At 49.3% G+C, this 27,999-nt stretch overlaps 1 protein-coding gene across 1 annotated transcript; it reads right to left on the bottom strand.

The window, feature by feature from the left end:
• Positions 1–3,149: 3,149 nt before the first annotated feature.
• BCOR (BCL6 corepressor) lies at positions 3,150–27,998 on the bottom strand (the record flags this gene model as incomplete). The annotated part of the gene is made up of 14 exons (XM_080719369.1): positions 3,150–3,441; positions 5,289–5,445; positions 5,667–5,744; positions 6,642–6,787; positions 7,959–8,125; positions 12,983–13,237; positions 13,547–13,869; positions 14,396–14,740; positions 15,096–15,356; positions 21,393–21,579; positions 22,048–22,101; positions 22,754–25,594; positions 26,525–26,603; positions 27,913–27,998. The coding sequence occupies 14 exons, from the start codon at positions 27,996–27,998 to the stop codon at positions 3,150–3,152; spliced, it is 5,271 nt and encodes a 1,756-aa protein (XP_080575495.1).
• Position 27,999: the final 1 nt, after the last annotated feature.

Below are 27,999 nucleotides of genomic sequence, written 5' to 3' on the forward strand. Positions count from 1 at the left end.
CCTAAAAAAGAAAAACTCATAAAGCTATTAACAGTACTAAACTCTGGGGTGGGGGAGGGGTGTTGGCATGGGAATGACAACTTCTCCATTTCTAGAATGCTTGGCAATGAAAGTAGCTTATTAATAATCAGAAAAATTTAAAAGCCGGGCGTAGTGGCGCACGCCTGTAATCCCAGTATTTGGGAGGCTGAGACTGGAGGACCGCGGTTCGCGGACAGCCTCAGCTACTTAGTGAGGCCCTCTGCAACTCAATGAGACCCAGTTTCAAAATAAAGAATAAAAAATAGGGCAGGGGGTGTAGTTCGGAGGTCGAATGCCCGAGTTTCATCCCCAGGCTCCCCCCCACACACACAAAAAAAATTGGGCTAGAGATGTAGCTTAGAGATAAGAATGCCCCTGGGTTCCATCCTCAGTACCCCCCCCAAAAAAAAATCAGAAAAACTGCCAGGTGTGGTAGTGCACACCTGTAATTCCAGGTATTCAGGAGGCTGAGGCAGGAAGATCACCAGTTCTAGGTCAGCCCGGGCAACCTAGAGAGGCTGTTTTAAAATAAAAAGTAAGCCGGGTATGGTGGTGGACGCCTGTAATCCCAGTACTTGGGAGGCTGAGACCAGTACTTAGAAGCCAGCCTTAGCAACTTGGAGAGACCTTATTTCCAAATAAAAAATACAATAAGATGCCGGGCGTGGTGGCGCACGCTTGTAATCCCCGTTCTTGGGAGGCGGAGATCTCGGAGGATCGCGCAGGTTCAAAGCCAGCCGCGCTGGCTTAAGAGACCCTGTTTCCAAAAATAAAAAGTATAAAATAGGACTGGGAGTGTAGCCCAGAGGTAGAAGGGCTTCCAGGAACCCCAGTACCACCAAAAAATAAATAAATAAAAATAATAATAAATAAATAAAAATACAATAAGGCTGGGGGTGTAGCTCAGAGGTAGAATGCTTCTGGGTTCAATCCTAATACCAAAAAAAAAAAAAAAAAAGAGAATAGGACTATGGGTATAGTTAAGATGTAAAACGCCCTTGGGTTTGAGCCCTAGTACCACACGCACGCATGCACGCATGTACATACACATGCACACACCAAAATCAGGTTAAACACTTGTTTGCTTTGTTTTGAGCATGCATGCCAAAATTTATTTAATACCCCTTCCCTTGAAAAAAGGCTCATTCCACAAGGAATTATCTGACCACACCAATTTTTTCATTCACAATAATGTTGTGGTTTTCCTAGCCTGTCAAGCCACTGTGTTTGCTGGCCTCCTCCCTTCCCATGTACTTCAAGACACCGCTCATACACAGCATGCCCATAGCCATTTCCATGACCCAGCCATCCCCTGTGCCTCGGCAGTCTCAGTGTTCAGTACAGAGATGGCAAGCACTCAGGGCTTCTGAACACAAACAAATATGACAGGATGACTCTGATGCTTACATGGTGTTTTGAAGGGCTGAAGGAGTCAGGTCAGGGACAACTGTGGGATCTGAGGGTTTAAGAACAATCTGCTGAGGCTGTCACCCAAGGATTGAAAAGTTGCCTCCGCTACACCACTATTAGATCTACCACTCACAGAGCTTAAGACCAGAGTTAAGACCAGCTGACAGGTCTCCCTAACCTGGGTGTCACACATACTGAAGGCACGCTCTATACCACTAAACTACACCCCCAGCCCCAACCCTCTTATCAGCAGCCTTTGGAGCAAAAAGTGGCCTCTCCCTCATACTGCCTTCCTCAACGAACAGGAACTCAGAAACCTAGCTGCAAGGGAGCCGAGTAACTTTCAACTTTCTAGCCTCTGTGGTTAAGAACAGATGTTAAAGGTATGTGGGACTGAAATCAAATGGTAACTATGAATTCCCAAAGCCAGACACTTCTGGAAAAAAGGCACTATAGAAAGGCTGAAGCTGATGCCTTGACGATCAGGCAAGCAAGTTAAAGGTAACAGAACAAAATAGTACCAGAGGAAGAGCAGTGACACAACAGATTTGTGGTTGCAGGAACAAGCTCTCCTAAAGATCAGGGTTGGCTATGATGTGGGATGGCAGTAGGTCAAAGCCAAAGGAAATGCAATAGCCCACCAGGGCATCGAAGGAGACCAGGAAGAGGAGAATTGAAGAGACAGATGTATGTCCAAGAACTGAGTTCTTAAAATAGAACTCCCAATCACATTCTGAGTATCATTCCTTTGAAATCTTCCAATCTGCTTTGGTTTATAGAGACTATGAATTGTTGAAAAGTGTACCACAATAATGCCTTAGGAATACATAGAACACAAGGTACTTCAGTTTTCTCCTTTCCTCAAGTTTTATTGCCTTTTAAGAAAATTTTTGTAAAATATAAATACAAAGGCAGAGAATTTACTTACAAAGTTAAAACACAGATTTCAAACATAAACACACAATTCAGAAAATTTTAGTTTATGTACATCTTCAAGCAACCTCAACATATTATGTTAGTTTTCCATATTTTACAGGGTACAGAAAAAAATAGCTCAAAGTCTTCTTTAAATAAGAGCATAAAATGTTTAAACATATAAACAATCCGGTTTGATGCGTGAAAACTAATTTCACAGCTTTTAAATTAGGATACAAAAGTTTCATACAATTAGTTGTTGTGTGTGGATATGGTTTGAATTTATATTACACACTACTGGATTATATCCAATAGCATTTACCTGGCCGGAGCAGGTACTCTGTAAACAAAACATAAAGGTACAACATCGCCAAGTGCCTTCCCAGAATTCGCTCCCCCAAACCAACCACACTATTCTGACCACATGTGACAGTTGTGACCTCTGTCACCAGAGCTTTGTATGAAATTAAGTCAAAGTGTGGAGCTCCTTTTCATTGCTTTTCTCCTTAACAAAGAACAGAAAGGAAACAAATGTTCCAAGTAAAAACAAACATACATATCTCAAAGCATGTGTGCATTGAAAAGTAAAGGAACATTATAAACAATTTCGTAAAAACTGACTTAAAAGTTTAAAAAGAAAAGAACAGGTTTCTAAGTCCTTCTGACTGGAGTAATTTCTCTTATATAAAGAAGAGATATTTTCATATGTAATAGTGTCCTTTCTTTACAGAAATAGTCGTATTATGACACATATGCACAAGAATTAACACTATAACACACTGTACACAGCAGGTCTGGTGCGCTCACCAGAAGTCATCTGAGACCATGTCGCTGGGGTGTAGCCACTCCACAGATGAGCCCAGCATTGTCTGGAGCTCATTTGTGAATTCCACCAGATCCAACAGCTCCTTGCTTTCAGGGTTGAAGGCTTCCAGGTCTTTGGGGCAGGAGAACAAGAGGCTTGCAGAAACCTGCCGGTAAAACTCTGCTTCTGCAATGGTGACGATTTCCACATTGGGAAAATTGCAGCGGAATATGCGGGAGGACATTTTCAATTTCTTCAGCACATCTGAAAGCAGTAGCCAGTTTCGTGGCCTGCAAAATAGAAAGGCGAATGGCTTGAGTTTCTGGAGAAATGAAAAAACACTTCGAACCATTAACTACCATACCCTGACCAGTTCCTGATGCGAGTATAGGCCAGTTACTTCCTATTTGATACCCATCTCCGTCATTTTTCACCACACCTATTCTCTGACCACGAGATCCTTTGAAGGGGAGGGAGAGGATCTACTTTTAGCAGTAGGAAATCATCTGGTTTTATAAAGAGAACATACTACGGAGGACCACTGTTGATAGAAATTAACAGGAAGTCCTCCCCATTCAGCTCTGGCTACAACTTAGCCCCTGCTTCTCCAGGGACTCCAGTAATCAGTTATCAGTGGGGAAAGCATGTCTGCATCCCAAATTCTATGACCTGGCTTCTCTTCAGACCTTCACTAATAGAGCATATCATAAACACAGCTGGCTGGCTTTCCTTTCCTGCCCTGCATTCCACCCCACCCCCATCCCTCACTCTTTTCAAGTGACTTTTTTCTTGGGGGGGTACTGGGGATGGAACCCAGGGGAATTCAATCTTCAAGCTATACCCCCAGCCTTCTTTTTTATTCTTTATTTTGAAACAGGTTTCACTGAATTGCAAAGGGTCTCACTAAGTAGCTGAGGCTGGCTGAGAACCTGTGATCCTCCTGTCTCAGCCTCCCATATGCTGGGATTACAAGTATGTGCCACCACTCCCTGCTCCAGTGACACTTTTAAGATGTTTTGTTCCTTATGTATACCCTGCCACACTTTATGATTTCTGTCACTGTTTGTAATAGCATATATGTTTAAGCCTGAGGAGGATATTTCTCATTAAACAACTTTGTGAACGCACAGCCAGGCAGTATCTTGACATGTATACCCCAAGCAGTTTCTTACCCAGGTGCAGGCTTGGTCATAGGCGCTAGCCTGGATCTAACCAAATCTGGTGATCGTTATTCCAAGTGTCACGTATAATAATTGTTCTACTCTTTGTGTGGGGGGTGGGTGCTGTGAATTGAACTCAGGGACATTCTACCTCCGAGCTACACCCCAGTCCTATCTTTTATTCTTTATTTTGAAACAAGGTCTCATTAAGTCGCAGAAGGCCTAAGTAGCTGAGCTTGGTAACAATCCCGGATCCTCTTGTCTCAGCCTCCCAAGTACTGAGATTACAAGCGTGCGCCCCATGCCCAGCTTAACTGTCCTATTCTTACATGACAAGGTAGCAATGCATGCCAGTATAGTCCAGTATACCTCAAATACCTGGGAAGACCCCTATGGTGGTCTGTTGGGGTGGAAGTAGCTAGAAAGGACCCCTTTCCAAAGTGTTTACTAAAGTACCCAAGATGCTGACTCTTCCAGGAAATTTTAGCCACTGACTTCAATGCTCTCTGGGCTCTGGAGTGACTTGAACCTTAGTGTTCAGATGACGGCAGTCTATATCATGCTGTGCCTCGCCCTGAACACCCTGGGTATAATTAAGCTGATAGTTAAGATGGGCATAATTAAGCTGATAATTAAGATCTTTCTGGAAAAGATCTACTCTATTATGTGAGGTTCATGTACATTTAGAAATTCACCACCCACACTAAAGGAAGGTTTCTAGTGAGGGCCAACACTTGTAATCCCAGTACTTGCAAGGCTGAGACAGGAAGATCACAAGTTCAAACCCAGCCTCAACAACTTAGTAAGACTCTATTTCTAAATAAGAAATAAAATCAGGCTGGGGGTATAACTTGGAGGTAGAATGTCCCTGGGTTCAATTCCCAGTACCAAAAATAAAAAGGAAGTTTTCTGACTCCAGTCACCCCAGGAGGCGGGACAGCTACACTAATTTCCAACCACGTGACAGTCACACTCACCCCTGAGCGACGGACACTTGGACGTTGTAACATGGCAAGAGGGGGCTATCTGAAAACTCAAATTCAAACACATCACTGTAGGAATCATCTTCATCATCTTGGTCTTCCGGACCCGGGGGGTTTGCCAAAACATCATATCCACTTTCATCATCTGGTTCTAATGTAGGACAAACAAGGGAGAAGAATCAGTAAGATATGGCAAGCCTTCAGCTGTCGTTAACAAAAGGGGGGTGGGGGAGGGAGGGACTCTAAATAACAGGATTCCTTCCCATTTGAGTCCTGCTTTTAAATGCCCACCACCCATCTCTCTCACCCACCAAACAGAAATGTTCTAATCCATTTGTTTCCCACTGAACTTAAAAGAACAAAGCTGCTCACCACACACAGAGCTGCCGTAGAAGTCCCAACAGCCACTGGAGTCATCATCACTGCGACCCTGTAGGTCATTTAAATAATCTGCAGAGAATGGCAGAGGGGGAAGAGAGAAAACGTGCCGTCAAGAACGCAGTGCTGACCAAGCTGGGGGCGCCGTTCCTGTAAATTCACGATAGACTGGCAAGCCAGCTCCTGTCTCCCCTGTTTTGTACACCGCTCACGCAAGTGTCCGAAGCCCTGTTCCCTGCGGTATTTGGTTGAAACCTGTTCACCTGCTTGCCCACAAAACCAGAGCTAGACTAGGAGCTAAGTGCTCTTTTGGCCTTTGGATGCAAAAATAAAGTCGTGTTTTCTGTACGTATTTCTTCTTTGATACACTGCCGCTTCTCCCAGTAAGTACATACAACTTACTTTAGGTAAACACGAGTGGGTTGCAGGAGAATCAGTGGCATTCTTTGGCAGTGTCTCATAAGGAATTTAACTACAGGTGCCCGACACTCATGAAAACCTTGCGTTTCGGTTTTAGGGATCTTGTAATGCCTGGGGCTTAAAAGACAGGTTATCCTATGACCAAACACCATAAAACAATCTAAATAACTTCAGGCTTAGGAGGTTTGAGTCACTTCACTCAGCTTCATGATGTAACCCTAAAGGCCACACTTACATGAAAAATGTTATTTGCTGAAAATGCAAATACCTTTAGGAAATAAACTTTTAGATCCTTAGGATGAAGAGATTTACCAGCTCACTAGAATGTCCTAGAACCATTTACCAAACACTGGCTACTATCATAAAAAGCCTTTTTGGTCCTATCCAAATTTCAAAGTATCCAGTTATCATCACATTCTTTTTTCTTCTTTTCTTTGGCAGGCTTGAGAAGAAACCTAGGGCCTCCAGCACGCCCGGCTCTACCACCGAACTCTATGCCCGGCCCTGAACGAACTTTCTGATAAGACCGTCCTTGGGACTTTGTCATACCTGTTAAGAACTTCTCCATAAGTTCGCTGTGGGTCATTTTCATGATGGTTCTACCTGAGTACGTAGCCAAAGTAGGGTCAGCACCATAGGAAAGAAGCAAGCGGACAATTTCCAAGTGATCATTCTCCACAGCGTCATGCAGAGGCCTGGGAAGAGGAGACGAGGACATTGAGACTGCGCACTGGGCACTGTGACACGGGCCTCCTACGTAGTTCTGGTTAGTAACAGGTAAAACTGCACATGCGTACCTCGTATTCTGAATCTCCTTCCTGGGTACATGATTTCACCTAGGAGGTGTGTAATATCATGGCCATTGCACAGGTAGGGAAACTGAGCCACGCTGAATGGCTCATGTTCAAGCAAAGAATTACTGTCATTTTGACACTTTCTCCTTTTGCAGGGTAGATGAATGAACTACTTCGGGCCTAATTCTTAAATGAAAAAATCTTTTCTTATTCCTAGGCTTAAGGAAGATCTCAAGCCTAAAATGAAGATGTTTTCAAATAATTTAAGCAGTGACAGACCATGTAAAAGGAACTTAGAGGTTAAAAAAAAAAGCCATCATTATGGTAGCCGATGCAACAAGCAATTATTCTACTATAGGGGGAGGGGAAGACTACTCTCCCAAGAGCCTGACCCAGAAACTCACAGAGCCAGAAGTGATTTATCTGCCCAAAACCGAGGGCCTGTTGGGTGAGTTCTCAGGGTACAGAGCCCTCTTACGGTGCCCACATCTGGCTCTTTTTAGGACCATCAAAGGAACTCTAGTGCCCTGCCTCCTAGCATGGCCCCTCACACAACCAGGAAGATGCTTGCATGACTCAGATCTGGGTCTCTGACCAATAAACTGAGGTTAAGGACAGGATGAGGGCCAGGGCCTGGGATATGGGTGGTGACCGCAGGTCCTGCGGAATCAGGAGGGAGAGGCAATTACCTTCATCTATACTCCTGAGTATATTTATTTAAAATGTATGTGAGCTTCTAGCTCACATACATTTTAAATAAAGATTTCCTAGATGTCATGGGATAAACAGTCCAGGATCTTAAAAGCAATCTTAAAAGGTGACAATCCTGATCACTCACACAGACCCTGACATTTTCAGAGGTCCATGAAGGCACCGCAGGATTGGCCAAGATCAGGAGCTTTCCATTTACATTTGCCAGAAAGGTCTATTTGATTCAATTCTACTTGATTCAATTCTATAATTAAGCCAATTGCATTCACTCTGCGTCTTTCTTCTTCGGGTTTCTACATACTCTGAGAGCCACTGCCTGTGCCCCAGGTGAGCCAGGCTGAGAGCAAGACACACCACTGACCTGGTTCCGTCCTGGGCACTGCAGTTGACATCAGCGCCATATTCAAGAAGGTGTCGAACGATGTTGAGCCATCCCCGAGCACAAGCTTCATGGAGAGCACAGTAACCGGCGTTGTCACGATGATTCACATCACAAATCTTGTTCTCCAGGCAGTACAATACCACTTCCTATGGGGAGGGACAGGAAATGCCGCCAGATCACCACACAGTGACCTCACAAGGGAGAATTTTTAATAGTGTCTTAAGACACACACGTGCACACATGCACACATAGACACAGATCCTGGCCCAAGAACCCACAGTGGCTCAGAAGCCTGTGGATGTCTTAGTGAGGGGCAAATGAGTATGTGAGAGGCTTGGTGAGGAGGTTGGTGTCACTCGGGGCTCTGTAGGCTGGAGCCCATGAAACTCCCTCTAGGAGCTATGCTTCAACTTCTTCAGCCTCCATTTCCTCTTCCCAAGGAGAATACAAGGGCCTAACCAGGGCTGTTGAAGGAATTCAAGTAGAGAATCACAGAGACCTTGAGGCCAGTGCCAGGCATGGAGAGCACATACGCCCATAATCCCAGCACTTGGGAGGCAGAGACAGGAGGATCATAGGTTCTAAGCCAGTCTCAGCCAGGCCTGCTCGGAGGCTAAGTAGAGTTCAAGAGAAGATTCTTTCTGTGTATCAGACATCAGATGATGATATAAAGAGCCAAGTGTGGCAGCACACACTTGTAATCCCAGCAGTTGGGAGACTGAGACAGGAGATGATTGGTGGCCAGCCTCAGCTACTTAGTGAGGCCCTTCACAACTCAGTGAGACCCTGTTCCAAAATAAAGAATAAAAAATAGGGCTGGGGTGTAGCTTGGAGTCGTAGAACGCCCCTGGGCTCCACCCCCAGTACTGCAAACATAGATATAAGTAAATAAAAACAAAATAGGGCTGGGAATGTGCCTGGGAGGTGGAATGTCTCTGGGTTCAAACCCCAGTAACAGAGGGAGAGGGAGAGAGAAATGACACAGAAGGCTTGGGGATGTAGCTCAGTAGTAGAGCACTTGCCGAGTTCCATTTTCAGCGCGCGCACGCACACGCACACGCACACACACACACACACACACACAACAAAAAGAAATGACATAAAGGCGTCAGACAACTCCACGCTCTCTTACTTTACTCTCCACCCCACTCAGGTCTGAATCAATACAATATTTTTCTATTTACTAAGTTAATGACAAATCGGAGAGATCACATACTGCAACCTACACATCTCAAGAACAAAATAAAACAAGCCTACCCTTCCCCCCACTGCAGAACGTGCTCTGTGTCAGTTTGCTTGAGAATCACTGTTATTATCTTACTTCTTTGGCATGTTAAAATATTAATATGAACCACTCCCAGTAAGCAGAGCAGTAATTTATTCAGTGTTTTATTACCTTGATTAAGAAAGTTTTCAAACACTTAGACTAGTATCTGCCACCAGAATACAGGTTACAGTTTTCCTACAAGTCAGGCCCATAGAGCTCTCAGGGCCTGACAAGGAGAGCGGGCCAGAGCATTCGGGTGGCCAGACACGTGATCCACTGCGGAACGGGGCGCGCTCCACGGGTCCCAGCGGGTCACCCTTCGTGACAACTCTCAGGTAGCTCATCTGTGAGACCTAACTAAAGGAAGGCTCGTCCCGGCCACCCATAGACGTGAGGTGGGTTCTGAAAAACCTTTTATGCACTTTTCTAAGACAGGTCAGTCACAGGTGAGCACTCGCTTGGGTGCCAATTAGAACATTCCAGATGCATCTCTGTCAACCTAAGGCTGCACACTGGTAAACCTGGTCCTCCGTGCCCTGTTGCTTCAGGTTACCACGGAGGCTCCCTTCCAAAACAAGGGGAGGAAGACAGAAGGCATGTCCATGGAAGCCTTTCTTCCTTCCCATCCTAACCTGCCTGAAAGCCCACAATCCCCCGAGCTCCCAGGCCACCTGCCCTGAGCACTGGTATCCAGGATACCGCATGAAGCCGCTGCTCTTTTAGCAGGCCCTCACTAGCCAGCCTCGAGTGGACGGCTGAAAGCTAATGAGCTGTGTGCCCCAGCCAGGGAGAAGCCCGTCAGGTGACTCTGGGATCAGTCCTGAGCGCCACCGACTGCTGTGCACAGATCAATTTACTCGGATCCCGGCGGCCTGCCCGGTGTCCTCTCAACCCAGAGTTTATTTGTTCTGACAATTATGGCCTTCACCTGGAAACCTTCGTGGCTGCTAGGGCTGATTTGAGGGAACCTAGAAATGAAAGGACGTCGAAGTGGAAAGGCAAGTCAACTCTCTTCCTGGAGGATGGCAGGAAAGGCAGCAGTAACCCAGCCCCACGCTTTGCTACTGTCCATCCTAACTCAACTGTGTTGGGGCTGCTCTAGCAACCCAAGAGATAACGGGGGAGGAAAAGTAGGAGGGTTCTCATGCAACGTGGAGGGAAACTGAGGTTAACCCCAGCTTCAACCGACATGAACTCCTAAACCTATCACTCGGCTCTTTTCTCTACCTGTTCTGCTGGGAAGATTCAGAAGGCCCGGGGGCTGCCGGGATGGGGGAGTGTGTGATTCCGCTGTGACCAGCAGCCCTCAGACAGATGCTTTCGGCTGGGGTCAAGAGGGCAAATGGCACACTCCTAGCTGGCTTCTTCAAGACCGCAACCACTGTCACCAACAGAGAGAACAGTGAAGATGCTGGACTAGTGTGCCTATCTGACAGTTCTTGGTTTATTTTCTACACTAGAAAGGGGATTTTGTTTGGGAATGGGTGGGCTGCCCTTCAAACTGTTTTTGTTGGACAATTCTCTGTTAAATGGCTATAAGCTGAATGCCATTAACCGCAAAACGTAACCATTAAGGCCATAAACCCGACATTGTTAATTAATTAAATGCCTCATTAACTTTTTTAAAAACATGATTTATTCAATTCATAGAAAATTTAACCATCATCACTAAATGCACAAGTATGTGGTCGCATACTGGCATTCTAGCCTTAGAAACAGGAGCCTCCTTAGTGGGAGGGGACGGCTCAAGGGCGCCTTGCAGGTGGCCAGTTTAAGACAGATCTCAAGTGAGGTGTTTCTAAGCTTCAAAAACCAGATTAACAGGAAAGAAAGTTCAGAAAGCCTTCTCATTGCTCCCGGTATCTTCAGTCAAGTAGGAAACAACAATGGCAGAGACGAACTTCAGGAAACCTCTCCCATAGCCATGCATTAAAAGGTACCTTATGCGGGTTGAGCAAATTGTTCTTCCACTTTAAAAGATTTAAATGACTATATCTGAACAGCCCATCACTCCAACATTTTAAATTCTGCCTAAAGATTTCCCAGAAAGTTGGATTCCTGGTGAAAAGCTTTATCTAGTAGTTAAGCCAATGGCCATCAAAACTGGTGACCTGTGAAATATATGTATTAAAGTTTCTATTTGGTGGTGGTGGGGGTGGTATTCACACAAACATTCCCAAGGCCATCAAAGGCATGTTAGCCTAAACAATGCATGGATCAGTGCCCCTAGGCCCAGGCCTGGGCCCCACTGGCTCTATGAAAACCATAGAGGACCCTTAAGGGGTGAGACTGGTGGTGGAACTCATGCCAAGCTCAAAGGCTGCGAACCGGGGGATCACCTGCGTCCACCCTGTCCTCCTAGGTGCTGCTGCTCTCGGCCAGTGGGAATCCAACCGGCTGCCACTTCTTCAATTTAACCCAGGAGTAACTGAGCTAATGACCAAATCCTTCCAGAGAATTCTCTCCAAGATCATCCAGAGATCCCAGGCATGCTGGCACCAACGATGGCACAAACAAACCCCATACACCCTGCTGGTGCTTCAAAGGACTGTCCAGAAGTAAAGACCGATTTTCAAGTTCCTGCCCAAGCAGCCATTACTCAGAGTGGACTCTGGATACAGTGGAGACCAGTGGTTTGGAAGATCCCCAGAAAGGGCTCGAGACATGATGAGCAGCGGTGGGATCAGGGTGCGGGGGCTAGGGTTCCAGCCAGACCTGGAACCCGGGCTGAGCGCGGGCTGGCACAGACCCTGCCACCCCAGCGCTCCTTCATACCTCCGCACTCAGCCTGTTGAGTTTTATTTTCACTATCCAACTCCCAGAGGGCTGATGCCAGCATAAAAAAAATGCCTTTGCCCTGTGGGCTATTACATCACAATTTTAACTGACAAGTGTGTGGTGGGGGAGACACACAGGGGCAGCGGGAGCAACCTATCTCCAGGAGGTTTTCAACCATGCAAAGGACCATTCCATGGTGAGCCAGCCCTGCAGAGGAGCCAGGGCAGGGGGCGGGGAGGCCCGGGCTTCAGAGTCACTTTACTGATTATCTGTCCGAGTCATTTAACCCCTCTGGGACTCAGTTTCCTTGGCTGAAAGCAGGGCTGATACCAGCTACTGCCACATGATGACAACAAAAGGGTGAAATGGCTGACCCAGGATCATGCAGGCTCCAGAGGAGCGCACGGGGGAGTGCTCAGTCAGCAAGCAATCATGGTCATGCAGAGGGGGCAGGGAAGGTCCAGAGCTACTTTACTCTCTCCTTAAGAGACCCCCCAGGTGGCCCTTGCCCTCCCCCCACCTCCAGGGGCATGTCCCCAGCCCTGCACAGCCCCCAAGGCCACCCTTCAAGCGGCAACAGCACAGGCAAGCCTAAATAGAGCTCATCACTTCTCTCCCCCTTGCTAATCAGAATCCAAACGGGCTCATTAAAATTCCCCCAGTCGCCAAGCCCTGGGTTATGTCAGACTTTCTACCAGAGATAAGTGAGCAAGACTGGAGGAGGCCGGAGCAGCTACCTGCCCGAACACGAATGGAACATCACAGAGGCCTTTCTTTTCGCACTGCGACTGAACAAGCCACCAAAGAGACAGCAGCCAGAGCCAGCTAACACAAACATCCAGCTGGGACTCGGCCCAGCCAGAGGAGGCGGGGGTTGGGCTCTGCTCTCCAGATCCCCCGCCCCAGCCAGCAACCCCCCAGGCCTGGAGCAGCCACACCAGGTACTTGGGATACTCACCTCATAGCCAAGCCGGGCTGCTCGCTGCAGGAGGGTCTCGCCTGCGTTCTTATTGACAATAAGCCTGCGTGCTTCCGGTGGCATGGGGCGAGACTGGGTGGTCTCTTGAGGAGAACTGGAGCGTGGTAGCTGTGTGGACTGGGAGGCTGGTAGCATCTGTTGCAAGCGGTCGAAGGGCTTTGGCTCCTGCTTGGCTGGTGACAGATCATAGTCCGAACTGGGCTCAGGCCGCTTTCTGAATCTCCGAACAGTCACCTGTCACAAGACCAGGCAGTGCATGGTTAAGGCTGGGTCGCTTCCAAAATCCACAGCCGCTTCCCTCCTCCTCCCTGAGGGTAGTTAGACAGCTACTGACTTTTTCTTGCTTTTTTTTTTTTTGGGGGGGGGGCGCATGTAATCAAGGAAGGGCTGGGGACAGGGGTTCCATTCTTACTAGTTTGAAACTTTGCTGCCACCCACGAGACATCCCCCTCTAGGACACGAGTGACAGGAGGGGAAGGAATCCTGGAAATGGAGAGCTTTGTCCCCACAAAGCAGCTCGAGGGGTAGTAGGTCAAGAGGTACCTTGCCGTCGGAGTTCTCCACATAGTAGTCCCCTGTCAGCGGCAGGCCCCGCCTGGGCTCCTGAGGTATCAAGTGCTTGGTCTTGCACAGTCTCTTCCCGGATGGCTTCTCGCTGTTGTCGGTGTATTTCTGCAGCAGGGAGGCAGCCTGGCAATCCTCTTCGTCTGTGCACAGCACATCTGTCTTCTGGCTTTCTTTAATTTTCTGCTGTTTGGCAGGCAGCCTCGAGGCTGGCGTGCAGCTTGGCTGAGTCTGCTTTTTGCCGCTTGCATTGGTGGATGAAAGGCTCTTCATGGGCGGAGAGCCGGGGAATACAGGCAAGCCTAAATGCGGAGGGGGCGGGCAGGCGGGAGGAGGGGAGAAGAAGCAGGCGTTACTCAGTTGTAGCCGGTGCAGACAGAAAAGCCCATTGTTAGCATTGATCACTGGAGCGGCTTCAGTTTTTAAAGATATACCAATTATGTTTTCAAAGCATTAATATTTTAATTATCCCACGTTCAAATGGCAAATAGGTTAACCCACAAAATGCCAAGTGGCAAGTTCCTTCAAAGGGCCAGCCAGGACAAGAGGATAGAGGCCAGCTTTTCCTGCTCCCCTGTAGGAAGGAGCCCATTGGGCCGGGATAGGGGACCTGGGACCAGAAACAGCCCGAGGCTGGGTAGTCAGGAAGTGGGAAGGGCACAGGAGAGGGGTTGTGAAAAGATCCCCTAGAACTCTGCCTCCCTCATCGAATGTAGTTAGCCTCCTTATTCTATAGCCTCTGATCCCCCTTTAAAAGCTCTTCCCACAGCAAATGGGTGACCCGCCCTCCAGCGTGGAGCGGGCAGCCAAGCTGTATCCTCTGGGTACCTTGTTCGTTGTCACTGGATTTGAGGGACTCTTCCGACCAGCCTCTGTTGCCTTTGGCCTCTGTCCTTTTCCTGCCAGATTTCTCTTCGGTGAGGCTATTCCCCTGGGCGGTGGCCTCAGGCTGTACTGCCTGGGTCACTTCCTTCCTGCTTTGGCGGCCAGGTTTGCTCTCTGCTGCAGACACCTGCTGCTCCCACCGTTCTCTAAGGTGCAGCAAGTGGCGTTGCTTTTTAGGATGGAGCCCTGTTAATTCAATGCACACCTTCAGGTTGGTCAGCTCACTATAATGTGGGTCTTCTAAGTGGTTAGAGGAACTGTTTGTCATTTCCCTCTCAGGCCAGTCATCTAATGGAGAAATAACTACAAATTAATCAAAAAGCCCCTTGGGGGAGGAACAAACTGTCTTACACATCACTAACAGGGTGGGGGAGGGGTGGGACGTGGTCGCTGTTTGCTGGAGCGGTTCACCTATTTGTCTTTGGCCATCTCTGGGCTAGGTGCGCGCGTCTGCCTTCAGGGGCAGGGGAGGTAGGAGCCACATTCCCGAAGCTCCAGGGTGGGGTCTCAGAGGCGGCGTGGGAAGGGCGATGCTTGCTGCTGCGCCCCGTGGCTCCCTGTAGCACTTCTGTCTAGGGGGGCAGCGCGCCGCGGCCGCATGCACAGGCCTCCCAAGCAGGCAGCCGAAGCTGGCCGAGCTCACCTTTAGAGACCCGTCTTCGCTTGGCTTTCAGCAGAGGGTCCTCTGGCAGCTCTTCTGCAGTGGCCTCAGTGTGGCTGCTGTCACCTGAGACTTTGCGCTTCCTGTCCAGCCGGAGGGTGGGGCTTTGCGGCACATCCACAGCTGCCTGCTCTGTGGGCTGCTCGCTTGCAGGCGGCCTCTCCACGAAGTACTTCTCCCCAGCAAGATCTTTTTCCTCCGGGGCTTCAAAGGGATCGTGTTTGTTTCCAGTGCTATACTCGCCTATCGGGAGGGGAAGTCAGAATACGGAAATGAAGGTTCATGGTCCCTATGAGAAAAGACTTGGGGAGTAGGTGATACTGCCATGCCCAGGGTAACCTGCCATCCTCCCTTGGGGTGCTCACATATTAGAATGCAACACCCATACCTTTTTCAGGCCACCTACAGCAGTTGGGGCGTGAGGGAACCAAGAAAGGATACAGGCACTACTACTCTCAAAGTATCTGAGGCCTGTCTCAGTATTGCAAGATCCAGTCAAGTTAGAGGGACCAAGAAATCTCTATGGAAACCTTAGTTGAGGTCATCACTTTGAATGATGTGAAAAGAGACCAAATATTCCCAAAATGTCACCTACTGAAGTTACATCGATGTTAACTTGGGGCAACAGGGGAGATGATGAAGAAAGAGGGATGGGAGGCGATGGGAGGCAGTACCGAAAGAAAATCTCAGTGCGAGAAGGCAGGAAGCCGGGCAGGGGACGGACGGACGGACGGACGGAAGGACGGACGGACAGGCCAAGGCAAGGTCTCCCAGGGGAGGGCTGCTCCTATTTCCTGTCTCTTCACATGCAAGTACTGACAGACCTGTTCTGGTTGGTTGTCTTTTCTGGATGGGCCAGCAGCTTGCAAACACTGCTCATCTATACTCGCTCTCTGTACTTGGCCCATTGTTGATCGGTGGGGGGAGGCTTTCCTTGAATAGCTCATCCCAGTACTGATATCACCTCCTACTTTTGCTCTAGCTCAAGAAGTAGCTCACTGGCAGCTCTGTTTTCACACTTTCCCCCATCCACAATAATGTAAATGATAACCACGGAACCACCACAGTACGGTTAAGGTGTTTGCCCTTGGCCCACTACAGTGATCCCATATGCTCCCAAGACGGTGACTCTGGTGTTTTGGTAGCATGGAGCTAAGCCACAGAAATCAATTTCCAGACACAATAATAAGCATGCACCTCACAGGCTGATCTTATCCCTCCTTTCGTCAGTCTGTTTCAGATACTACCCCTACTTCTGACCAGCCTTGCTCATCGCCTGGTCAGCTTCTCTGGGGCATGCCCAGGGTTTAGTGGTGGTCAGCTGCAGGGTGAGCTTCATCTTGGCCATGACCAGCCTGTGCTTATTTGAAGGGCCAGGTGCAATGAACTGAACTCAGGGGCTGTCTGCCACTGAGCTACATCCGCAGACCTTTCTGAGATAGGATCTTGCTAAGTTGCCTAGGTTGGCCTGGAACTTTCAATCCTCCTGCCTCAGCCTCTCAAGCAGCTGGGATTACAAGCATGCACCACCACTCCCAGCTAGCTTGTGCTTCCAATGGCAAGACTCTCTTCCCTCCTCCTCAAAGGCATCCCACGGGGCTACATATATCCTCACTGAGGAATGGCAGTGCCTCCCCAAACACCCTTCTCATAATGGTGCATCATATGAACAGAGTCCAGGACTCAGCATCCAGAAAATACCACTGCACGTGACTCAAAGACATGGCCAAGGTGGGCCTCCATCATGACAAAAGTCATGACAAAGCTTGGCAGCAGCCAGCAACGACACTCAGGCCACCTAAACCTCCAGTCTGAGCTTACATGGATCCAGCAGGGATGACTGCTGCACTGAGCTCGGCAGGGGACGCAAAGAGAACAGGCTCCAGGGTCTTACTAGCACTGCTCTGTAATTCTCTCAACTACCCTGGTAGCAACAGCATCCACTTTATAACTCGGCCCCCTCTGGTTATAGTGTGGGTACAACTCGGCCCCCTCTGGTTATAGTGTGGGAACATCATGGCCTGCTGTCTCCCTGGGGATGGGCTTCATCATCTCAGAGAGAGTAGGGAAGGGGCCAGAGAAATTCCTTAGGCAAGGTGCTCAGATCCACTGACCAGCTTGATTTAGCTCCAGTATCTTAAACATTTAGTATATTCCCTTCCTTCTACCTTTTTACTGGGAAGATGGTTCAAACCAAGTGACTGGAGAGGTGCCCTGGGTAGTGTCACAATGCCCTCTGAGGTCATTAGCAGATACAGCAGCTTAGCCAGTGTGGAGCCCTACCCAGAATCCACCACACTGCCCTGCCCTGGGCCCTTTCTCACTTCAGACATCCCTTCCCCCAATCAGTAAGCGTCTTTCAACTCCGGTTCCACTTCCTCAGCTCACACTTGCACCCTAGGTCTCATGGAGCCACTTGTCTTTGTAACAGTCTCTTGTCTGAAGCAGCTTTCTCTGGGAAGGTTTCCACTTAAATCTTCAGCCTCACTACCTACTTCCTTAAAAGTGACTATACCACACCCACCGACCTTTTGCTAAAACTGCCAGTGGGAAGGCTTGAGATCGCTTAGTTCACTAGCCCAAATGAGAGCACGCCTATGAGATGAGAGGTCTTGCTCTTTGTCTCTTCTGGGATTTCCCATCTAGGAAAAGCTGTCCAAGGGGGTGGGAAGAGCTCGCCTTCACACACCACTTCCTGCCTCCCCATTCACGGGGAGGCTGGCAGGGAAGAATGAGGGGTGCACGCTGCCCACCGCTTGCTCCACTCCCTACCATTTCCCTATCATCAGTGAATGGGGTTCCTGTGCCTGGGAGGCCAGTCCCCTTCTGTCTGGTCCCTGAAGGACCACAGAGAGCAATGCCTGATTCCTCATCCTGAAATACTACTAGGAACGCTCCACTACTCAATCTGGGTTCACTGAAATCACACCTGCCCCCCCCCCACACACACACACAATAGCTGCTTCCTCCGTTCTCAAGCTCTCTTCTTAAACGGAGTCCATCCTCCTCCACCCACCCATGTTTCTCAGGGTAGATTCCGAGTCATTCAGTGCAAGTCCCTCAAGACCTTCCATAAGCCAATAATCCTGAAGAACACCCACCCGACTGCCCAAGATACAATGGTCGCCAGCTATGGGGAAGGCTTCATGTCACATCCCTGTGCACTTTGAGGCGGATCTCCTCAAAGGGGGCTAATCTAGCCACTTCCCAAAGGATTACCACTGAGGGTAAAGAAGATGGGTGCATGGATAGACAGACAGGATCCTAACCATTAGGCTTTAGTCTCACGATTACTCTCAGCCCTTCTAAATGTGGGAAGCCATGTGTCCTTCAACACATGATCTGGGCAGATGTGGACACAGTTGTGTTATTGCTTTCGACAGCACTGTCATATGACTTGCAGCACATATATCCCATAATTTTATCATGGTCGTGCCATTGGAGTACCTCAAAGAACCATTGCCATGGTAACATTTACAAGTCACCATGGCAACAAAGCAACTTCACCAATATTGTAGCCGTGCCCAGTAAGCCCTAAACAAGACGGGAGGTTGAGACTTTTGAGTTACCCAAGATGTTAATTCTCTCTGCCAACAGCTCTATCGCCTGCAGCACAGGCTGACCTTGTCACTATATGTCCTCTAAAGCCTGGGCATTGGCACCTTTCTGGTCCAAACTCAAAGTAACCCACAGAACATGTTGGTGCTCTCCCTGGGGAGATATTTCCCAAGCCAAGAAGCCCCATGCAGTCAAGACTTCCACCAACTCCTGCTCATGAATTGCAGGTGAGCAGGTTTGAGGTCCACCCTAGCTAAGTGACTGGCAAGAGACAGATGGCCACCCGTGTTCAGGAAAGAAGGGGACCAATGTTTCCTTGTCCCTCCCCATCTTCAAAATGCCTCTGATGATTCCTACAAATTAACTTTCAAGTATGAGGAGCCTCCTCATTCATTTGTTTGCCCGTATTACCTATGGGAACATCCTAAACATGGCCCTTTTGAGTCAATTCACTTTCTTCCTCCCTACAAGTTGCACCCCACCGTCTCAGAAGCTACAAGTGCTTCCAAGATTAGAGGGCTGCCTCCAAAGAGGAAGGTTCCAGGAAAGCATCCTGTACTTTCTTGGTGACTCAAGCCTACCCCACATCCACCCCAGTTCCCTTATACACACAGCTTGGCTCTTGCCCACAGCCACACCTGTGAGAAGAGAATTAAGAGGATCCTGGGAGAGCAGGGCTCGAGCCCCACCTGACACGTAATGGCCAAGAAGGTCCAGTTAATTGATAGCTAAGAGGATCCAGCAACTCAGTCTCCTGGAAGAGGCGGCAGTGGTAGCATCAAGGACAACAGCTCTTTTAGGGCATTCCTCTTGGCCAGCCACAAACCCAGAAGGTCTGGAGATGGCGACCCACCTCCTCCTTCAAAAGGAAGCCTCTCACATGCCTCAACCCTCCTCCACCATGCCCCAAATCTGATGAGCAGTCAGGGGCAATTCCTGGCTCCTAGGGCCCACTGGAGCTTGTCCTGCATGCCCCAGGAACAGAGCCCACTGTCTGAAGCTTGGAAGGGCTTGAGAGGGGGAGTGAAGCCTTTCAGAAGCACCTAGGTGTTAGGCCCTGTTCCCCACCAGCCACCCTGAGTCTGGTCATGTTACTGAGAAAGGGCCAGATTTGAAGCTAGTAATTAATGACTAATTCCAGCTTCCCTTGCCGTCCACTCAGAACACAAAGGGGCTTCTCACTTGTGGGCAGTTTCCCCCTTACAGAAACAACTTTCCTTCATTTCCACTTTGCCCACTTCTCAGGTCTCTCTGGGAAACCTTACCAAGAGCCAGTGTTTTGGGGCAACTCTGAAGGATAGGGGTGCTTCATGTCCGATCCAAGCATCAGAGGGGAAGAAGGCTCCTTTTGCCACTTCACCCATGAGTGGCCTGGTCCCTCCACTGCCCCACATCCACCCTGAGGATTATGAGGAAACTTAGTGCCTTAAGAGTCCCTGCCACTTGGGTAAGGTCACCACTCATAGCAACAGACCAACTTGCCACAGACTGTTTGCCCCAGTTTGGCTTAAGCTAAAACTGGGTGGGTGGCCTTTGTGGTAGCTCAAGGATGAGCTGGGGGCAGGGGAAGGGTGTGCTCTTCAGACCATGAATCCTCCTCAGACTCCATCAGGCACTAGGCGTGCCGAACTTCCAGCAGCAGTGGCATGCGGCTCCCCGAAGTACCACTGTCAGTGACTGACCTGTCTAGAGGGTGCTGCACCTATGCTCTTCCATGTTCACCCAGACACCCAAGTCCACCTTTCTGAGGTGCGGAGCCTCAAAGGTATACATCTAAGGACGATTGGAGCTGGGTGTGGCGGTACTTGTCTGTAATCCCAGTATTTGAAAGTCTGACATAGAAAGATTGTGGGTTGGAGGCCAGCCCCCGCGACTTAGTTAGACCCTAAGCAACTTAGCAAGACCCTGTTTCAGAATAAAAAATAAAAAAGGCTCGAGGTGTAGCTCGGAGGTAAAATGTCCTTGGGTTCACTCCTTAGTATCAGGGGAAAAAAAGAAAAGATCATCTCCAACTGCTACGAACGCATCTTATCTGGGAAGTCTCAGTGGGGGACCCCGGCTGAGTGGGCTCCATGTGGAAGGCACTTGCTTTCTCTCCACATTCTGCCTCCAGGACATGTATAAACCACTGTCTGTCTGGTGGGCAGAGGCCCCTCGTGTGCGCTCTCTTAGATTCTGTTGCCGGCTCCCCGAAATGGCAAATGAACCAGACACGGTGAGCAATCCCGCTCGTCTTTACGTCGCTTACATTATCCTTCATTTCAACAAAACCTATGCCTTTGGACGGAGAAAACCAGGCCTCTCAACCCCATGGCACGCTGGAACCGTGGGGGTCGGCGGCTAGGAAGTACCATTCCGCCACCACACAAGAAACCGGTTCAATCCCTACCACACATTTCCTACAGCCTTTGTTCTGCTGTACTGTTAGAGGGTCGTTGCCAACTACAGGGCCAGGACTGATGTTTCTTTAAAAAAAGGAGAAGCATTCCAGGGAAGAACCTTTCAGAGACGCCTCATTCCTGTCTGCCCCAACATTCAAAAGGACAATTATCCTTTTCTTCCGTGGATGGCAAAAGTAAGCCACTTCTCCAAGCAGTCGCCAACCGGACCTCAGGCCAGCATCCTCGGGCGGCTTCCTCTCACCTCCCCGAGCCCTGGGAGCAGGAAGGCTCTGTTCTCACTGACTGGGGCACCATGAGCCAGCCGCTCGGGTTTACTTACATCTCTCACTGTCGTTCTGGTCAGCAATGGCCTCCTCCAGGGCGACCGACTTTGGCTTTTTGTCCTGATTTCCTTTCAACCTCTCCCAGTCGGCTGGGTTGAATTTGCACACCTCGGAGTCTTTGGTTGCTGGGTGGCCACCTTCTCTCTCTTTCATCTCTAACTCTGAGAAGCGCATCATTGCACGCTAGAAAGAGAATGGAGATGGAAAAAAACAACACCTTACCATAAAAGCGATTTCAGGCGCCTTACACTAAAGGAAAGTATTTCCAAAGAAAAGCTTGCCCAAAACCAACCACAATTTATGATACCACTCAGATATTTTAAAGTTTAACAGATAAAATTTAAGAGTATCTATATGGAAGTAGCCACACATTCTTTACCCGTAAGTCGTATGTATATAGATATAGATGCGGTGTGTATGTATAGCCATACATACACCGTTGCATAGACAGACATTCTCTTTTGAAGGTAAATAAAACAAAACAAAAACACAACGCAAAGAAAACAAAAGAAAAACACAACAGAAAGGAAACAAAATGCACAATGAATAGAGACGACCATGGCCCACAAACTTCCCTTTGTATATTTGGAAATGAAATTTAACTCAAAAGGTTTATGTAAGATTCTAGTAATAAAAATTTGAAGAACTGACCTCACAGTAAGCAGCGGGTAGACATAAAATACTGTCCTCTTGTAATCCTTCCATCTATGTAATTAAAATGGGCACTCAATGGATCATTTAGATAACTTCATCCATTTTTATAAGCATAAACCAATTTTTTCTTAACATTGCAACACAATTTGGCTTTATTTTTTAATTAAAAGTAAAATATCTTAAGGAAATTCCTACACAACATCTATCATAATTCACTAGCAAATTAAATACATAATCTATCCCTTTAAGCGAGCTTTCTCTTTCTTTCTTTTTGGTGAAAAAAATCGCAAGATTCCCACAGACATGCGGCTGCTACACATCTCTACCAAGTATCACGTAAGGCATTCTAAGCAGCGCTTCTAGATATATTTGTTATCTTACAGGCAGAGAAATCAAAGCAATTGATAGATAAATGTCATGCAGTCTTTAGACATCCTTCATAGTAATTAAAACTCGTTATCAGCATTCCAGTGGAGTTCTCTCATAATCTACAGAATAACTTAAAGTATCCAGACATCTGAACCTCCTAAGAGCTACCACTCACGTCCCCTTAACGAGCAACACCTCATACATTCACATTACCATGCGTGCCATTAACCAAATCTGCCTGGTGCCCTGCCCTACCACACTCCCCCAATCCTCTTTACACGTTACAAAACTGACAACCAATAAAGGCACTGGGATTCAGGTGGAGGGGGCTCACCTGCAGTGCCCGCTGCTCCCGGCTGAGCTGACTGGAATCTGCGTACAGTTCAGTCGTGACACACTTGAATCGGTCCCCCACGTAACCCGCCGAGTTCGCGATTCTCTTTGCCAGCTTAGATGGCTTCGGTTTCAGAACTTTGCCATCGTTCGACTCTGCCTCATCAGCTCCATCTTTGGTATAGGTGGGGGTGACATCCACGCTCGGGGGGGCACCGCCCATGGAAAATGGTTTGGGATCCTCTGTTTTACCAAAAGTCACGGTGGGACCCTCGCTGCCCAGAGTCGGCTCCAGGAAAGGAGCTGCGACCGGCATCCCTAGGTTCTCTTTGTTGGTTCCTGCCGGAACACTGTCCTTGCTCAAGCTGAAGACTGGCTGGCCGGGAGCCTGTTTGAAAGTGTAGGCTTCATGGAAGTCACTGTTCCGCCCCAACTCCTCTCTCAGGGTGAGGAAATCGCGGTGCTGCTGCAGCCCTGGATCAGCCAGGGGCTTGGCTGGCTCTGCGCTCTGGCCCACACCCTCGGCTGCAAAGCTGGGCTTAGACACATTTGCCTCCGTTTTCGCATCTGATTCTTCTCGGAGAAGGTCTACATAGACGAGCTTGTCACTTTTGACGACAGTCTTCCCTTGATTCCAGCTAGGGCTTGGCTTCAGGTTCTTGTCAGAGGGGACGTCTGGGTGTAACTTGGTGCTGCTGGCTTCCAAGATCTCGGAAAATCGATTGCGGAGGGTTGGGTCTTCATAGCGGCCTCTCTCGTGGGACCGGGACCTCCTCTCTGGTTTCTCCTCTTTAGTGATCTCGATGGGTGTGTGTGGTATCAACATGGGATGCACCATGCCCAACCCTAGGGCATCTTGGTAGGTCACAAATTCAGGCCGGCCTGTGGGCAACCCATAGGGCAGGCCAGGCTTTGGGGCAAGGTGCCCAGGAAACAGACTACCACTGGGCAACAAAACTGGGTGAGGGTAGACGGGTCCTTTGCCGTGTAAAGAGAGGGGACTTATAGCGATGCCCTCAGGTGCCGGATAAGGGAGGTAACTCCTGGGATAGGGAATTGGTGGGGACCTGAATGCCTCATTTGGAGACAGAAATATTGAGGTTGGCGGCAGGCCATTCTCACTTGCTTTGAAACTCGGTTCTGGGTTGCTGGCTTTGGCACCCTTGCTGCTGGTGCTGCCACTGTGCTTGGCAGGCGTGGTTGGGGGCTGGCCCACATGTTGAATGACGGATGGCGTGGTGTCCACAGAGCTCCTGCTGGTCTTGGTCCCATCTGCATTGGCATTGGGAGCTGGTGATGCAGAGGCCGGGCGGCCTGCGCTCGACACTGACCCCGAGACGTTAGTGATTACGGCATCCGTGCCGCCCATGCGGGGACATGACGAACTCCGCTGCTGGGGGATGGCCCAGTCCAGTGCCTTATTTTTCAGAGACAAGCTTTTGCCATTGTTCTCCTCATTAGGACTTGGCCCAGGCACCACCCAGGATGAGGGAGCAGTGCTAATGATTTCAGATCTATAGATAGCACAGCCATTTCCTGGAGGAGATAATGTTTCTTTTGGAATCTCACTTCCGGAGAGCACTAAGCCGCTTCCAGCCCTGCTGTGAACCAGGACCGTGGGAGCCATCTTTTTCATGTGGTCAGCTTTGGAAGCGTCTACATCCACCACTTTAGAAGACAAGTCTAGTGGCTTATCCGTGATGTCTTTGGTAACAGTCTGCTTCTCCAATAGCGGAGGCGATCCCCCATCCTTTCTGTCTTGAACTGCTGACTTCCGGTTGTGCCCGGGCACCGACTGGGCACTTTCTCCCCCTTCTGAAGCTTTGGAATACTTGCCATTGGAGAGCCTGGCCATGGGGAACTCACTGCTGACTGTCATGTATGGCTTGGACAAGGTGACCGAGGGGGAGGTGGAGATCCTGGCATAGTGCTTGTGGAACTCTGAGTAGGTGTCTGCAGCGGGCTGGGTGGGTAGGTGGACGCGGGGCGAGGGCCGAGGTGAGGGGGGCAACAGGAGGGTTGTGTCCCCTGGCAGGCCACTGGTGACTGCCTTGGCAGAGGGCACCCTAGGCTGTTTGCTATTCTGGATGTGAGGATAGGCATGGGAATCAACGGGGTTCCCAGGGCTGACACCCATCTTCCACGGGAGGCTTTTGTCTGTGCAGTGGACGAGCGGCGGGATGGCCGGGGAGGCTGAAGGCGTTGAGAGTCTCATGGGTGAAGCCAAGGATGATGGGATGTGGGGACTGACGTAGTGAGGGGGCGGCAGATAGAGGAAGCGCTCCCCATTGGTGCAGACCGGAGAATACAGTGGCTGGGCCAAGCTGTAGGACTGCTGAGGTAGCAAGGCCTTGTACATGTTCAGTGAATACTTATTTGGCGAGTCAAGGAAAGGGTAGATGGCTGGAGTGGCCCCCTCCATGTAAGGGTTGACCCAGGGCAGCCGCAGGTAACTAGCACCATTGATGTTGAGAGGGCTCTGCTTGTCGCTGGCAGGTCTGTCCAAGCCCAGGGTTTCTGCTGTGGCTACAGCACTTTTTTGTATTCCAGGTGGTGTTTTGTATATAGCGCTGAAGCCATTTGGGGGCTTTCCAGAGACGGCGGAAGCCTCCACCGTCTCAGGTGTATTGGGTTTGAACTGCATCTCTGGATTTCTTTCTGAAGAAAACCCAAGACCACCAAGAGTGCTGCTGGCGGCCTCACGTCCTTTTTCTGAGCCCAGTCCACACAAGCTGGAATAAACAATGTTGCCAGGGACCCGGAGCCCTTCCCGGATGAGGCCTGTGCGGTCCATGCTCAGCGCTGCCAGGCCATCGATCCGATGGGCTGCACTAGCGTCCACCTTTGCAGAGAAACAACACACGTGTTACTTTGGACCACTCATCAAAGCAGCAGCACCCATCCAAACAGAAACTGCCCACGAGGTCACATGGTATCAGCCTTAGCATCCCAGCAGAAGACCAAGTTAAAACCAGGAGCCTTGGGATCCACTGGCCCTTCCTCCCTTGCCCAGCCCACCTTGCTGCCTGTCTTCCCACCTCTGCTCCCTAGTCCCCTCAAAGTACGGACAGCATTGATCCCTCTGGATTCAAGGCCCATAAAAATTCATTCAGTTATCTATGAACTTCTTGGCTGCAACTTGATAAGATGCCAAATTCAATATTCTCTGCACCCTCATCATGGGGCACAGGACTCACACTAACCCCTCTTGGACCTGTTCCAGTTCCAGGGGTGGGGGAGGCATTCACTTCATTTCTCCTGGTTGCAGGAAGGTGTCATTTAACAGAACAAGAAACAATCTTTGGTGAGACAACAGGAATAGAGGACTTTAGCTGTCTCATTTCTAGATCAATAAAGAGGTCAGGGGTCAAACTGTGGTTGCGTCTTTTGACTTCCTCTCCCTGATGCCCGAAAAGACAGCCCTATGTTTCATACTCTACTGGAAAGGTAAACCCTAAGGGGCTACTTGGAGGCTGAAAATGTATCCAGCCACAACGCTGATATGGCATGTGACTACAGAAGACAAGGGGGCACACGTCCCACCTGTCACTAGGAATGGGGACCCACGGGGTGGAGAATGTCAAAATGGGTGTACAGCCGAAGGGGAAGATGGGAAGAATTTGAATGGGGGCCCTGTCTGGTAGCAGAGGCTTTCTATTCAGCCCTGCCCTGAACAACCCCAGACCCCTTAATGTTATGCAAATTAATGCACAATTGATTACAGATCACTGATATTCTGCTATCACATCAACACATGCCATTAATCTCTTACCACGTTGTGGTTCAAGGGATTCTCTTCCCTCAGCTCCAGTCTGGCTTTTGAAGCATCACCATCATTTACTGGAATTTTCCTATGTAAAAAGATATACCAACTTCATGAAAACATTCCCTGAGGAATCCATCTTTCATCCATCTCCCCAGACCAGACCATTTTCTACGAACCCCATATTCTCACCTGTCCTTAGCCTCCACTCCATGACACCTTTTTATAGTTGCCCCCAAATGGTGATTCAACTTGCCCAGAAAGACAAAGGAAAGGCAGAGCCTTTCCCATGCAGGGCATGAACCAAATATGTCCCTGAGGTGAGTAAGCCCAAAATTACTCCCTTGGATTTTTTTCCTCTACAGAGGCCAAATGTGGTCCAAGCCAGCCCTTATTAGCTGCCCTGGAGGGGAGGCGTTATGTAAAATGGCCAAAGACCATGCTGGAGCTGAAGTCCAGGGCCTACTGGCTAGCACCTTCATCAGCTGCATGAGGGCAGGCTTTCAAAACTTTTCCCAAATCAAAGTTAGGAACCATGTCCTAGGAAACTGGTTTCCATGGTGATAATGAAGTCATATTTGACTGCCTTTATCAAAATGATGGGGGGGATACACACTAGTATCACACAAATGTCAGCTGCTCCAGGCTGAAGAGGAAGCCGCACATCTGTGCCAGGCTGCTGTGGCTGCCCTGGGACTTGTTATCAGAGAGCATCGATAAAGAAAGTGCACAGCGCCAACTTCCCAATCCCCAGGATAAAATCGCTGACAAGCAGCAGAGGAAAAGTTTCATTATTACCCCAAAGAGCAGCTTCAATCATCTACTGCTTAGCTGCCTTACCCCACCCCAAAATTACTGATTAGGAAGCATAACAGGGCTGCTGGGCAACCAAAACCAGGACCAACGTCCTCACCAAACAGGCAGCAGAGGGCAACCAGGAACCCTAGGCTCCACTGTGGGGAAGGGTGGCAATCTCCCATTTATTACTGAGCAAACTATTTGTTTTAAAAGTACATGGAATGCCGATCCACCTGGGCCCACACTCCTGACATTTAGAGTTAAAGCAGCATATAGACTGGGATTAATTCTCCTTCATAAATATGAAATAATAAATTAAGGACGAAAGTGCACTGAAAGGCCGCTTTAGGGGCTAATCTTTTAAAGGGCGGCAATGCTTCGCTGAGCCGGGTTGCCTGTTAAAACTGTAAATCAACGGCCGCCAGCTAGGCGGGAGATCTCCCCCCAAACCCCCGCCCTTTTGGGTCCCCTCTGGCTGGGAGGCGGGAGGCTTCAGCACTGGCTCGCTGGCTCGCTCGGCATGGGCATGGGCTCCGCTCAGGAGCAGGGGGAGGAGACAAGCTGGCCCTCCCCGGGCCTGGCCCGGTGTACACATTCACCTGTCTTCGCTCGTCCCGCACATGCGGACCCTCTCGCTGTTCATCCAGCTGTGAACGTTCCCATACAGGGGGGTTGCTGAAAGCATG

Source organism: Muscardinus avellanarius (assembly GCF_963383645.1).
Source record: "Muscardinus avellanarius genome assembly, chromosome: X".
Lineage (NCBI taxonomy): Eukaryota > Metazoa > Chordata > Mammalia > Rodentia > Gliridae > Muscardinus > Muscardinus avellanarius.